Source organism: Stomoxys calcitrans, chromosome 2, assembly GCF_963082655.1.
Source record: "Stomoxys calcitrans chromosome 2, idStoCalc2.1, whole genome shotgun sequence".
NCBI classification, from domain to species: domain Eukaryota; kingdom Metazoa; phylum Arthropoda; class Insecta; order Diptera; family Muscidae; genus Stomoxys; species Stomoxys calcitrans.
Window position 1 is genome coordinate 179,240,540 of NC_081553.1, and position 16,203 is coordinate 179,256,742.

The 16,203-nt window shown below is 39.7% G+C and overlaps 1 protein-coding gene across 1 annotated transcript; it reads right to left on the reverse strand.

The window, feature by feature from the left end:
* Window positions 1-10,928: 10,928 nt before the first annotated feature.
* LOC106086104 (uncharacterized) lies at window positions 10,929-14,309 on the reverse strand. Its single transcript, XM_013250632.2, has one exon. The coding sequence runs from the start codon at window positions 14,262-14,264 to the stop codon at window positions 12,378-12,380; it is 1,887 nt and encodes a 628-aa protein (XP_013106086.2). The 5' UTR covers window positions 14,265-14,309; the 3' UTR covers window positions 10,929-12,377.
* Window positions 14,310-16,203: the final 1,894 nt, after the last annotated feature.

Here is a 16,203-nt window from a genome sequence, read left to right on the forward strand (position 1 = left end):
ATAGTCGTGATTGGTCTAAATATATGTTTGGTAGGTTTTAGGGTGGGGCGGGCTCCCCAGTTTCCAAACGGTTTGATTGAAATCGCTCGTTTTAAATTCTCCATATGAAGAAGTACTTCGCTCCACATGCTGAACAGCGCTACTAGCTCCTCTCTACTTCTCTATTCGAATAACACTTAAGGCGATATTGAAAGCAGATGGACTTAGCCCATCAATCGGACAGACTATGGTGGGAAAGGACGAATATTGGACTGAAAGGGTGGAGATATATATAAATATACGCAGCGTTGCGTCCCTCTTCTCACTTTTTTGTTGTTTTGAGTTTTCAGTATTTTTGTTGCGGTTTATTCTTAGGCCCCTTTCTTAAGGTCTAAAATAGGATCACCGCAGCATAGCCAGGTCGCACCATTACAACCTAACCCGAATCTGTGTGGATTTATTTGCATTTAAAGTTATATATACAACAAAAAATTTTGCCCATGAACATTCCACTAAGGAACAGGGGCAAACTTCTCACACATTAATGAGCGCAGTCCGATTCAAGTCTTAAGCTCAATGATAAGGGGCCTCCGTTTTATATATATAGGATATTAAAAATTCAAACCTTTCTGTTCCAGATCAGCCTTTTCAAATAAAACAGATTCTATGAAATTTCTTGGTTTCAAATTCACTTTTTATTGCATGCACAAAAAATTATAATAAGTTTAAATTGTTTGTCTTTTTTATGTGTGTATTGTTTTCTTTTTTTTTTGTTTTATGTTTTATGTTGTTAATATAATTCAATTCAATTTCATTACATTCGATTATTTGTATGAAATAAATATTAAGGGACACAATGGGAATTCTTATCTTTTGTATTGTGGTTATCAATATTATTTTACTCCAATATCAGTTTTCTAACTCAACAATTCAATGTATGATCTGTCAACAAGAGTATATGGCAAAATTCTTTCATCTATGGTGGGAACAGACAGTAAAAGACAATTCATTAGAGGAGTTTTGGGGAACGTTGGTGGGAGGAATGGGAAGCGTTGAATACATTAAATTTTGGACAAACTAGAAATATATATTACTTTTACTTCATACAATACATATCTTAATATAACATGCAGAACGAAATGTTTATGTTATAATTAGAGTTTTCATTATTTATATATCATATAATAGTATGTTAATTGTATATAGTATTTTTTTTATCTTATATATCTAAATTTTTCTTTAATATTAGTGGTAAGTTTTCCTTACAGAATTAACAAGTATTTGTACATTAATTTTTTTTGTTACAAAAGTTTTTGTTTTATTTATTGAGTGACACTTTTTCTGTTTTTTTTTTTGGTATCATTTCAACTAGAATTCGTTAGTACTGAATAACAATATTAATATGGCAGTGCCAAAGATATAGGGAATTTAAATGCTTTTAAAGTTTTTAAATTGCATGGCAAAGTTCGAGAAATGGGAACAAGAAGATAAACTCTTCAATCCCAAATCTTGTGCATGGCTTTAATTTGAAACAAATAAACAGCTGTGGTCAAAAACGTGGCACAAACACTCAAAACAAAAATTATGCTGAATGATCAAATATAAAATGAACAATTAGTTGAAATTGTAATAGGATGATAAAGTGTTCTAGAAAATTTTAATGGGAAACTTGGAAAAAAAGACATCCGGCACCAATGGAGTCCCAGTAGAGGTCATAAATATAATTGCCGAACGACGATCAGAATTGCTTCTAACCATCTATAACATATGCCTGTCAGAGAGTATGTTCTCAGATGCATGAAAACAGCGAAGTTTGATTTTGATCAGCAAGGGGCAAGTAGAATAGCAATCATCTTACAGCCCACGGTCTACGCTGGACACAGCGGCCAAGTTGTTGGAGCTTTTAATAAAGCCTAGACTCGAAGATGAAACCACCGTAGGAGAAACGCCAACATGGCTTCCACTTTTAATAGGGCCCAAAGCTAGCTCACGGCTAAATCATCGTAGCGGACTCATCATCCTGCTAGCAACCATGTCATAATTACCAGGTAGTGTACCGTAAACAGCTGAGTACAATTTTTTTCTCGCTAAGTGCACTATCTTTCAACAAGATTTAGTTGTGTGTGTGTATTATAGTTAAGAACCATAACTCACACAAACAACGAAAAATGGCGCGAACTAATACCATACACAAAATCAAAGTTGCACTAATCACCGATTTTGGCAGAAAGTGTACTCAATATTTTGATGTTGGGGAGCTGCCACTACCTGGAAATGAATATATATATTGCTAGCAACGTTGGATGTCAAGAACGTCTTCAACGGTCTCAGGTCAAAATGGACTTCCAAGTGCCGGAGAATCTGATGAGGATCATGAGAAGCTATCTGATAGACCGGGTGCTCTTCTACGCCTTCACCAAGGGTATGAGGAGGTATAAAATAACGTCGGTTGTTGGTCAATGTTTCATACTTGGGCCCTACCTCTGGAACGTCAGCTACGAAGGAAAACTGAGGAATGCCAGAAACACATTTCTGGTGGGATACGCAGACATCTCGTCTGCTGTCTTCACTGTCCTCGCAGCCAGAAATACAGAGGCGGTTCAACGAAGTCTTCAGCAGGTCATGACCAGAACTATTCACTGGTTGGAATCCCATGGGCGACAGCTGACTCCTGCTTACGAGAAAACACATCCTCACAGAGAAATAGATATGGAGCTAGATCGAGGACGTTGTACTATTCACTAGAAGGCAAGTGTAATATTTAGGAGTACGACTCGACACGAAGCTGAGGTATATAGCTTAGAGGTAGTACGTGGCATCAAAACCGGCTGCTCATTTGGGATGATTAATGGCAAGCATCGGAAGACGCAAGACAAATTCATTTAAGGTGCCATCACCTTACATTTTCTTGTCACATGACATGTCAAATTTTGCTATTGTTAAAGTTACACACATAGTGTGATATGAATAAAACTAACGCATGAAAATCATTTTTCAAAAGAGCACTGTTTTTGTTGACAGTTGAATGTAATGTTTGACCAAAACGCAAGCGCGCAAGCTGGTGAGAGAAAATGCTATGTAATTCCACCTTAACGTCAGCTAACCGTACAGGATCTGAACCCGCAGTTTTCGTCATTGCCGGTATGGTGCCAATAGACAGATCTACAGGCCTTGGAGCAGATGAAAACGCTAAACTGACGCCCAACGAGAGTCCACATTGGAGGATATTCCACAGGATACGCTTAGGGTGGAATAATGACAAGCGACAAGATAGGCCGAAACAGAATGATCGCTTTAAGGAGTGTCGCGTTGAAATATGCAACTCAGCAAACAAATGTCAAAAAATTAACTCACAAAAGCTAAAAAAATGTAATACCTCCACCATAGGATGGGGGTATATTAAATTCGTTATACCGTATGCAACACCTCGAAATATGCGTCCAACTTTCTACAAAGTATTTATTCATGATTGTCATGAGCTTTTAAGTCGATCTAGCCATGTCCGTTTGTCTGCCTGTCAAAAACACGCCAACTTTCGAAGGAATAAAGCTATGCGCTTGAAATTTTGAACAAATACTTGTTATAAGCCGATCTTGGGTCTCGACTTCTTGAGCCTCTAGAGGGCGCTATTATTATTCGTTTTGATAGAAATTTTACACGTGGTATTTTGGTACCACTTCCAACAACTGTGGTAAGTATGGTTCAAATCGGTTCATAACCTGATATAGCTACCATATAAACTGATCTCCCGAATAGACTTTTTGAGCTTCTAGAGGGCGCAATTTTTATCAGATTTGGCTGACATTTTGCACATATCGTTGAAGAATGACTTCCAACAACTGTACCAAGTATGGTTCAAATCGGTTCATAACCTGAAATAGCTGCCATATAAACTGATCTCCCGAATAGATTCCTTGAGCTTCTAGAGGGCGCAATTTTTATCAGATTTGGCTGACATTTTGCACATATCGTTGAAGAATGACTTCCAACAACTGTACCAAGTATGGTCTATATCAGTCCATAACCTGATACAGACGCCATATAAACCGATCTCCCGATTAGACTTCTTGAGCTTCTACACGGTGCAATTCTTATTCAATTTGGTTGAAATTTTATATATGTCGTTTTAGTATGGCTTCCAACAACTGTGTCAAGTATGGTCTAAATCGGTTGATAACCTGATATAACTGCCATATAAACAGATCTCCCAATTTAACACTCTGAGCCATTGGAGGGCGCAGTTTTTAATCGATTTGGCTGAAATTTTAGAGGTGTTATTTTTTTAAGACTTCTAACAGCCATGTCAAGTACGGGACCATATTGGTCAATTACCTGATATATCTCATATATATTGAAAATGTCATTCAATGATTTTGACAAATGCGATACACAGTGGAGAGTATATAAAATTCGGTCCGGCCAAACTTAGCACGCTTTTACTTGTTAACTTTGACGCTTGAACGCGAGCGTCCTTCTGTGATGATGATTTTAATGGACCCCGCGACAACAATCCAAAAGGTATTGCTAGGACAGCGCACAGGAAACAGCTCGTCACAGTTTGAAGAGCGGCATTCTTACACACACGTTATTCCACTGCGTGCCACAAAGCAGACGAGACCACACTGACGCTGTATAACTTACCACTGACCGGTCAATTGCTTTGTTTCTTTGTCAGCACCCCTAGTGCCGCCAGTAAGTGACTTGAGGGCCTTGTTTCTACTTTTGACCTTATCGAGAATTGCTGTGGTATGTGAGCAAAATTTATAAGAGCTGTCAAATGTGACACCAAGTATTTTGGGACACTTGATAGTTGGATTCGATTCCCATCGAAGTGTATCCACCTCCAGCGTATTTGTAATGAAGAATGTGGGTGAAGATTTGGTGGCTGATATCTTCAAATTTCTTGCAGCGGAAAAAGCGGCGAGTTCATTGGGGAAGATGTTTAACTTTTCGCAGATATCAACAATGGGTGGGGGACCTAATGCCATGATCCTACAATCGTCCGCATATGACACGATCTCTATGCCGTCTGGAGGCGGTGTCATGTGTTAAACAGTGACGGAGATATCACCTCTCCTTGGGGAACACCCTGTTTCACTCTACAAGGGTGCGAGTTCTTATACATAAATTCCACAAATGACTGGCGATCATACGGATAAATCGCGACCCAGCGGTTCAGGTTTGGCTGGAGGTACGTGTTGGCAATGTGACACGGAGACTGTGTGCGGTGATAACATGCAGAGCAGTTGTTATGCTGTACAGTCTTCGAAATCCATGCTGATGTTCGTCAAATGGAAATTCTACAACAGGCTCGGGAGGAGTAGACCCTGAAGCGTCATGGTTACTGGTGAGAGAAGGTAGATCGGTCTGTACTATCACATTCAGCTCGTTATTCACCTCATGCGCATTTGTGGTGAACAATGTGGCTAAAGATTTGGTGACAGATATCTTAAAATCTCTTGCAATGAAATAAGCAGCAAGTTCGTTGGGTACTCGTTTCACTTATCGTAGATGTCAACAATGGGTGGGGGCGCCTGATACCACGATCTTACAATCGTTCGCTTACGATACGATCCCTATGCCGTCTGGAGGGGGTGTCATGTGTTAAACATTGACGGAGATATCTTCTCTCCTTGGGGAACACCCTGCTTCACTCTACGGGGTTGAGAGTTCTTATACATAAATTCCATTTCAGGTCTGGCTGGGGGGACGTGTTGGCAATGTCCTCAAATAGTATTGCATAGCTGAACGTGTCATATGCCTTTGACCGGTCCAGTGCCACGGGAACTGTCCTATGAGATGGTCTGGACTGATTGAAGCCACGGCAAACGTGTGGAGTGATGATATGCAGAGCAGTTGTTGTGCTATACCATCTTCGAAATCCATGCTGATGTCCTGCAAATGGAAACTCTCCAACAGGCTCAGAAGGAGTAGATTCTCAGACGTCTTGCTTATTGGTGATAGAAGGGAGATCGGTCTGTACGACTCCCTCTTAAACGAATCCTTTCCAGGCTTCAGTAGCGGGATCACTCTGTCCAATTCCAGACATTGGATAACATAAGAGTGCTCAAAAACAGGTTAAGGTAATCGACTCCAGGTAGTTCCAGATTCTTCAGCATCAGTGTAGAGTTTCCGTAGGGAACCGATGCCTTGCATGATTTAACACCACGGATGACATTCGCAACCTCATCTACGTTAAATTGTGATGGCTGTCTATCGTTTCGGAGACCACGGTTTCGACGAATGGCTCTTCTTCTAGCCTTGTCACTCTCAGGATGCTCAATAAATTGACAGATGGACAACCTGGCACATCTTTTCGGGTTAATCACAGTTACGTCGCCAAAAGTGACTGAGGTACTGTCATCTCTTTTTCTGTGGTTCGAGAGAAACTTGACAGTAGATCGCAGCTCGCCTAAAACTGTACCGAAGTTGCATTGCTTCAAGAGTTCCAGCCACATATTCCGCTTATGTTCGTTGACTGCCCCGTTTATTTCCAGATTCAGCTCGCTGATTCTGGGGTTAGTGTGGTCCGTGCATCAAATCCCACGGCTGCTTGCGCCGGCAGGCAGCGCTACTAGGTACTGACTGAGGAACTGTCATCTCTTCTTCCGTGGTTCGAGAGTAACTTAACATTAGACCACAGCTTGCCTAAAACTGTACCTAAGTTACATTGCTTCAAGAGTTCCAGCCACATATTCCGTTTATGTTCTTTGACTACCTTGTCTATGTCTACAGATTCAGCTCGCTGACTCTGAGGTTAGTGGGGTCCGTGCATCGAATCCCATCATGCTCGTCTGCTAGTACCGCTGCCTGCGTCGGCAGGCGGCGAGCTGCAGGTATAAAGCGAGCGGTTGCTGTGTTAAAGTTGTTTCGGAAGGGAAGAGACCATCGAGAGATGGCAACAAATGTGGCTGAATGAGTGTCGGTGTAGGAACTGGGAGGTGGTGTTGATATACTCCGCATGATTACTGTTCAACAAGAAGATTAATCTGGATGTATGGAGGCAGAGGTCTAGACACAGACACGGTTAAGATGGTACGGGTAAGCATCAGATATGGGGTACACCTTGAAGTAATGCGAGGCAGTTACGAAATGGATTTATCTTCCGGGGCGATACAGGGTGGGTGTTTATCCGTTACCGTTGGTATCAACAGAGCTCGGCGTACGGCAAGAGGTAACTCGTCAGATACGTAAATATATGATACATGACTAGCAAGAATAGGACGAAAGGTTAGAAATAAGGATTTCTGTAGAAGTTTTAAGAACATACATTTATTGGAGGTCACCGTAGCCCCTGAGTTCGAATCCTGGCAAGAACATCAGAAAAATGTTCAGCAGTGGTTTTCTTCTCCCAATGCTGACGACATTTGTGAGGTACTATGCCATGTAAAAATTTCTACCTAAATAGGTGTCGCACTGCGGCTCGCCGTTCAGACTCGGCTATAAAAAGGATGTCCCCTATCATTGAGATTGAACTTAAATTAGACAGCACTCATTGATATGTGAAAAGTTTGGCTCCTGATCCTATGTGGAATGTTCATGGACAAATTTGCATATACACAGAACATCTGCTGTATGTGTGCCCCACGCTGACAAGAAGTTCCACTTTAGGTTCTTGTTTTTTGAAGAATTACCTGAATCGGCGGATGTGACATTCTCAATCGAAAAGGATTTTTAAAGTGGCATAGTTGGTGTAACAGCAGAAACCCGAAATCATCCTTCTCACTTGTTATTGTGGCAACACAGTGGACTAAATTGTCTAAATGAGTTTCATCAGTTGAAACCAATATTTTTGTGAAAAAACGTTTTATTCTAATGTAAGTTTAAAATTTCTACAATTTAAGATTTTGTGTGTGCTACTTTTTTGACCACAACCATAGTCTTTATTAGTTTTGCTAGTGCAGACTAACAATTCATTAGTTTTGTTTTTGTTGTAATTCCTTCTTATTCGATTTGTCCTTAACGGCGGGGATTTTTTTCTAAAACTTTCACTCAAAATGCATCATTCTAAATTTCTTTTTCTTTAAGAAATATAGAAATTATTCTTTTTTATAGTTTTCTTTTTCACTTTTTTTCTTACAAAAATGTTGCTGATTCTTAAATTAAAATTAGAAAAAGAAGAAAAAAATTTATATAAATATTTTAAAGGTTCAATATTTAATTTCAGTTTTCAGCAAATAAAATCAGTCATTACAGAGTAGTGTTTTTTTTTTCTTTGTTAATTTTATGGGTTAAATTTGATTCTGTTTTTTTTTCCATGGAGTTTAATTCCATTACATGAGCTTTTTATTGTTAATTTTTTGAAGAATTATTTACATACTTGTTGTTTTTTTTTAAGTATATTATTTTTATGAAAAGGGCGTATGAACTTAGTTACTATTAGAAAAAAAACTTAGGTTAGGTAATACAAAAAAATCAGTCAATAGTTATTGAACAAAATGTTGCTTAATATTAGAATGGCTGATGAAGCAGTGGCATATGAAGTTAAGAATGAGATTATCAGCCTGGCTTTGTATCCCAAACAAAAGAGTTTGTTTGCTTGAGATATACAATCATATTCGAATATAGCAGCTGATTATGAAATACTAAGTGAATAATAGCTGTTAATTTAGTAAACTGTGTCTGTCAAATTTGTTTCGATAACGATTATCGATTTTCTTAAGAAACAGCTGTTTACGTAACATTTTTACAAATCATCTATTTTCAACCATATAATCGGTGTAATAAGTAGTTTAATAGAGATAAAAGGTGGAGTTAGTTCATGGACATCAGCTTAAAGATCTTTACTCCCACTTAAACTTTTTTTCTTTACATTTGTATCTTTTCGGCTAGACTTTGACGCCTGCAACGGGCGTCATTCTGTGTTGCCATATATGAAATAGCATGACACAATTAACAGGTAGTGTATAGTAAACAGCTGAGTACAATTTTTTCTCGCGAAGTGCACTATCTGTCAACGAGTTTTGGTTGTGTGTGTGTATTATAATTAACGAGAAATGGCGCGAACTAGTAACATATACAAAATCAGAGTTGCTCTAATCACTGATTTTGACAGATAGTGCACTCAAAATTCTGTAAATGAATATATCTTGTGAAATAGTGCTTTTTAACTTTTCGGGCGCCAAAGCAACGCATGAAATAAAACTCAACGCCCCCTTCTATTTCGGCCTTAAGCTTAGTACTGACTTGGACTTTTCGACCGAACAATTGTCATAATGCATTATAAAAAATTATGACAAAAAAAAAATGCAAATACATTCCGTAGAAGTGGTACTGAGTTCTATGAGCAAAAAGTAGCTGTAAAAACTTCTTCCCAAAGAATTGTCGCACTGCGTCACGCCGTTCGGACTCGTCTATAAAAAGGAGGTCCTTTATCAGGTCCTTTATATAACAAGTACCAAATCCCTTTTGGGCATCTGGGCAGAGCCCCATGTAAGACCCCTGAAATGTTTGCCAATAAAACCTTGGTTCTTCTAAGTCTTAGATTTCCCAATCACAGTTCAGAGTTATTCCAGATTTTTTTGTGCAGATGAATTAACAAAGCTAGAAATCTTCTTTCTTCACGGATCTGGAATCCAGAGAGGCAGACAGATATTGAGAGCTGACAAACTACAGGAAAATAATTCCCAACGAAGACGAGATTTATTCTAAACTTGAAAGAAAATATTTATTGCTTTGGGTGTTCTTGCCAATTATGAAATCCTGTTGGATCTTAGCAGGGGAAAAAAATCTGACACAGAAACCGATTTGAGAAAGAATCTTCGGGACCCGCTCTCCGGATCCCTTTCACTTCTCCGGAGGGAGAAGTAGAAGGCGAAAGGTGTGTTTGAAGGAAATAAGACTTTCGTCTTCACTGATGGCTTCAAAATTGAATCAGGTACTGTATGTGGTTGAGATTTTCGGATGAGTGTACGGTTTTCAGGCACAGTATGTGCCGTACGATATCCGCAAAAGAAGTTCTGGAAAGAAATTTACCGCCTTCGAAACTCAGGATTTATGTCGACAGAATGGCGGCCCTCAAAGCATTAAGTTCGAGTACAGTGAGTTCGAAGTGCGTGGCGGAGTGTTTGAAATTCATGAATAAACTTCGAGATCACGACATAGAGCTAATTTATGTTCCCGAATGCGATGGTATTCTGGAAAGCTAGAAGGCGGACGCCTTATGCAAGGAAGGCCTCTTCAACTGGGGGCGAAACAGTCGTTGGACTTGCATACATGCCACTTGGCGAACTACTGAACATAGTAGAGTGATTGGCCAATGCGGATGCGTCGGCATGGTTGAAGGCTGTTCATGTATAGTTCGGCATACATAAACAGCCGGCCATGTCCTGGTTTATTGCGGTCTCGCCGATCTTGTAGATGTGTTCCTGGGAAGTCTGGTCGAATACGTGAATAAAACCTAGTACTGACTTCATTTGCAGTCAAACAACAACACGTAATAAGGACAACATTGAAGCAGAGTTGATTGGTGCCCATTCGTTGAGCATTTAACTACTATTGCAACTTATTGGCGCGAAATTTACACTGACGCAGCGACATGTCGCTACTGTTTTGCTCATATAAATCAGTACCACTTCTACGGAATGTGTTCTGTCTTCGAAAGCACGCCAACTATTGAAGTTGTAGTAGTAGTGCGCTTAAAATTTCGCACAAATACTTCCTATTAGTGTAGTTCGGTTGAGATTGTAAATAAGCCATATCGATCCATGCTTTTTCTTATAGTTGCCACATAAAACTCGTATCTTGGATCTGGTTTTATGATGCGTTTTGACAGATGACAAGCCACCTTGAAAATAAGTGCACATGGTAGACATGCAGCGAATGGCAAGCTCACACTTTATACTAGCAATCGTTGTTGACGCTTACGACTCTCAACGACCATTACATAAAATACTCCTATAAATTCGTTGAGCTATTGCAAGTGAGAGCTGAAATCAAATTGTGTGCTTTGTAAGGGCTTGGGTAAAGAAAAAAGTGGAAGTAAGTCTGCCACTTTTGAACAGGCGGAGAGGGGCAGCACGTGAATCACTGATAAAAGTTATTCTCATCCAAAAAAACAACGGAGTATATCTATGTCGATCAACACAATTTGATGTCTCATTCCTCTGCTTACTTTGGCTTCATATGGCACTCATCTGTGTGGTGTTCATTTGCAAACAACGCACGATGTCCGTCGACCAAGTCTACAATCACATCCACTGAACGATTACTAAAACGTTTGCGCAACTCTCACTCTATTGCATTTGTGCGTGTGTTTCCAGTTAACTTTGTTTTTATGTGGCATGCGATACAGACAATTGCTTTAACCAAAGTGGCTATTGAGTGCCATGCAGTTCTCTGGTTGGCATTCACAGAGTATACACTGAGATATGTGGGACCGGCGCTCCAAGGATTCACATAAGTGAGGGCGTGCCGGATAGGCGCAGTTTTTTTAGATCAAACATATTACCTTGGTATCGTTTCTAGATCAATTGTATCAGTCATAGAGTTCGTAAAGACTAGAAACTGTCCGCATTTAACAAAATATTGAGAGGCTTAAAAATTCAGGAATGATTTTTGCTCAAGCTGCAGTGAGTCGAAAAACCGTACTGCACTTGTAAACAGAAGGGTTTTTACTTTCCGTTCACATTCCTGTGGAGAATTGTCTGAAGCTCCTGTTGGAAATGAAACGATTCGGTCCTGTAAGTATTTTGGAATAGTGTTCCATTATAGACATGTTTTTGGATTTAGAAGAGACTTCGAGCAATGGTAATGAATGAGAGTGTTTAGGAAATTCCGGTAGATAGTTCCTAAGCAAGGACCTTAAAGAGTTACTGCCAACAGCATGATTATCTGCATGGCGAAGCAATTAAAGGTGGTCTCATTTCTTTAACAACCACAATTCATATGGTGCAAACTGTCATCAAGCTAATCGACGTTTTGCCAAAACACACACAAAAAAAATTGGTGTGCGTGTGTGTATACGTGCGCGTACATGAGCACAGAATAAGCGAGAAAGATAATAACAACAGAGAGAATGCAATCAAAAATCTGATATCTTAATACCGTCAAACCTGGCCGGCTGTTAACAGCTGTTTGCGTGAGATCACCTGTTTGCGTGAGACCACCTGTTTGCGTGAGACCAGCTTTATGCTAAAGAGCAGCAGAAGTAATAATGGTTACCCCCTAAAACTCACCGACCTTCTTGGTAGTTACTAATTTTTGAGGCAGCATCATCATAATAGGTTAAATTTGTAAAGAAGGTAATTGTCTTACGATAAGGAACCTTTTTAGGTCTTGGTAGCTTATAAATAGGTCATAAAAATAAAATAAATTTGAGCAATTTAATTCTGTTGCAGTCTAGTTTTGTTGTAAATGCAAATATCATTGGCATTCTACTGTTCCCTAGCTGAGTTGTGTTAGATTTCAACCGTTTGTTGAATTCTATTGCCCGCCACATTTGCCAATAGAGTAGCACCATCTATAAATCGTTCCCTGTACTGCAATTGCTGTCGTTGCGAGTGCTCATCGCTTTCCTCCAACCTGCGGTAATACTTACGTGGTTCCACTGTGGTGTACTCATCACAATGTGGCAAGAGCTCCCCTGAAGATTTGGATCTCTTCGAAAACAACAAAACTTGCCTTAGGGCTTCACTAGTCTTTAAGGGCGGATGCTTAGCTGATTGGGTTTGCTGCGGTGCAGCGGGTGCCTTACCTTTGGAGGGTTTATGCACCTTCAAATGGCGAACAAAGGATTGTGAAAGTGTAGATCCACGTAGGAAATCTTGATCTTGGCTACTGGGACTTTCTTGCCCCTCCACCTCACGATTGAGATGCAAATGGGCAGGGAATTTGTGCAGATATTTATTTGATGGCATGGGTAAGGGGTCAATTTTAAGCAAACTATCCGAAGAAGTTTTGCCCAATTGATTGAGGGGGGTGGGTGACTTGCGCGGTGGGGTCTTCAATCGTTCTATAAGATTATGAAAGGTGGAGGATCTTTGTTTGTTTTCGGAAAATGGCATTATCTTACGTTTAGTTTGACCAGAAGACGATCCAGCCTTTGGAGGCGGTGGAGGGGGGCCTTTTTTGTGTGAGATGGCTGGTAGCTTTTTGGGCGTTAAGCCCGGACGAGCATATAAATTCATGAAATTTGTAGCTGGCGTCTGGTCGGGGGGAGCTAGGCTATCGGTTTGCTTATCTTTGATATCGTCTTCCTCCTCCAGACCACTATAACCCTCAAATATTTCGTCGAAGGCCTGGTTCACAACTTGCGTATCTTCACAAAAACTATTGGAGTCCATTTCATTAGTTTGCGTTGGAATATCTTCAAAGGGTGCCACCTTCCTTTGGCCCAAGGTGCCAAAGAGATTCTTGCGATAGTCATCGTCTATGTTACCATAGTAAACCTCAGAGTTAGAGGAGGCTTGAAATGGACCTAAGACAATGTGACGAGGAGTTGCAGGTTTCTTAGGATTATTTTCAATTGCATGCATGGTTAGCGTATGTAGATGTATGGGTGTTTGTTGCAGTATATGCTGAACTATCTTTTGTCGTGTTTCTTGAGTTTTCTTTTTTAGTTGTTGCAATTTGGAACTGTTACTATGGTTGCTGGTGGTTGTGCCACATTGTATGAATGTTCTTTTGGATGACGTTGGTGGTGTAGTCGATGGTTTGGTAGTTGGTGCTGTTGTTGTGTTGGTGGTGGCCGCAATTGCTGCCGCTGCCGCTTGCATGGCCAACAACTCAACCAAATACTTACTGTGTTCATGTTCGCGTTGGGCCCTCTGCCTTTCGGCCAGTTGGCGTTGCATGGCCATGGTCTCGAATGTGTGAACCACACTGCCGACATGGCTATTAACATCTGGTATGCCCAAATCACCGCTGAACATATCACGCTGATGTCTATGCTGTGGTGTCAAAAGTTCTCCGCCACTGGCTCTCTTGTTCAGGGTGGGCATGCAAGCATCAGGCTTTCGATATAGAGTACCAGCCGAAGCACTTTGCCTAAGAAGCAATGCTGCAGATTTTGGACGACGTCGCTGGGGATATTTTTCGACAAATTCTGCAGCCTCTTGCTGCCACATAACATTGCCCATTTCATCAAACGAACGATTGACTACCGAAGTTTTAGATACGCCAACAGGTTTGAGGAACTGCTTCATCACAATGAAGAAGAGAAAGTGTGGGTAGATTTGGTAGATGTGTTGCATGTCATGTAGTTTTGTAGCATGTGTTGTGTTGTCAAAGGATTGTGTAGAACCAATTAAGAAGCGCAAACACATTACGAAATCATAAGAGAACATAAAAGAAAAAATAAGAGAATTTTGAATTAGAGAAACATGAATTTCTGGAGCCATCAAAGTTTAAAATTAAGATTTATGCTGTCTTAATGATAGAATGAATATAAATATTGTAATACTAAATGGTTAACAATAGGGTCTGGTAACCCTAAAAGAATATAAAACCATTTAAAATTTAGAATTTTTTGTATTATTGTGATTTCCTTGGAAACGGTTGTCCTTCATTACACCAATTTGTTTGTTTCAATTGAAAGAAGTGTTTAAGAAAATTAAGAGCAAACAAGCCCCCTGTTACTACTATGGCATTACAAAGAACTAAAAATTGTCTATGTGTATATATTTATAAGGGACTGACACTTCAATCTAATCTAACCTATGGTACTAACAAGCTTCCGGATTTCTGGAGTAACTACCGACAGTATTTCTTCAGTTTGAAATGTGGCTCTAGAAGTACTCAAAAAGGCAAAAACCTAAACACAAAAGCCATCCAAATTTGCTAAGGCAACAACGAAAAATACCAAGGCAGTTACTTTGCCAGTCAACGATTCCAGCTGATTTTCTGTTATTTAGCAATATTTTTTTTCTGTGTATTTATTTACAAAATTTCTTTGAGTGTATTAAAACTCCACTGTGGATCCAACGATTCTTTTTATGTACATATTCTCATTTAAGTTATAGGTATTTGGTAGTACACTTTCCCGGCTTGAGTGGTGGTCATTGGGTAAAGCACATATTTAATCCTTACAACTCTACTGGTCCAGATGACATCTACCCCAGGATATTAAAGGTAGGCTTTAATTGGCTGGCTGATAGATAGCAAAGGCCTGCACAAGACCATTCATTTCTGCTTTCAAACACAAACTAACAACCATAGAGTATTTTAAGAACTGAACTCTTCGTGTAAAAATACAACATTGGTTGAGACATTTGAGAACTGAGTTAAACAGATAACAAGACACGAAGACAACGAGATGAGTGAATGCAAAAAGAGACTGATTCAGATGTCAATGTGTGCACGTTGTACAATGCAGATAAAGTATTTTTCATGTCGTCTGCTTTCGAAGTACGAAATTCATACGGAGGCAAGGTGCTAGATTTGACAAAAGTATGGGTAAACATACAAACACACACATACGAGTAGGTTTTTTTATACGATACAGACACAACAACTATTTGTGTGATCAGTTCATCTTTTCAAACTAACAGCGAGAAGATGTCATAGAGTGCAGTGAGTTATTTCCCATATCTCACTGTAGCGGTTATGAATTCGAGATAAAAATACTACCAAGCACTGAATGGGGTAGAGCTGGCAAAATATCGATGCCACTATCGATATTTAATTATTTGACTGAATATCGATTGATATTTTACCAATGGATACTATCACAAAAGTTAAATTGTTTTGCAAAACTAACCAAAAACAAGTAAAAAGGCACTAAGTTCGGCCGGGCCGAACTTTGGATAGCCACCACCTCGGGTATATATGTAAACCCCCTTTCGTCGCAATCCAATGAAAATTGGATAACTTATGCACTCAAATTCGGCAAATTTCAGCGAAATCGGATAAAAAATAAAGCTTTTATGCGCTTCATACTCTTTATCAGGAGATCGGTCTGTATGGCAGCTATATCTAAATATAAGCCGATCCAAACCATATTTGCGACAGATGTTGGTAGATCTAAAACTACCCAGTGTTTCAAATTTCAGCGAAATAGCGAAACAGCGAATAGGATAAAAACTAAAGATTTTATTGGCTTCAGACCCTTTAGCGGCAGATCTGTCTATATGGTTGCTATATGTAAATATAGTCCAACCTCAACCATATTAAGATCGGATATCGGGAGGCCCAAAATAACTCACTGTTTCAAATTTCAGCGAAATCAGGTAATAAATAAAGCTTTTATGGGCTTCAGGCCCTTTATCGGCAGATCGATCTATATGG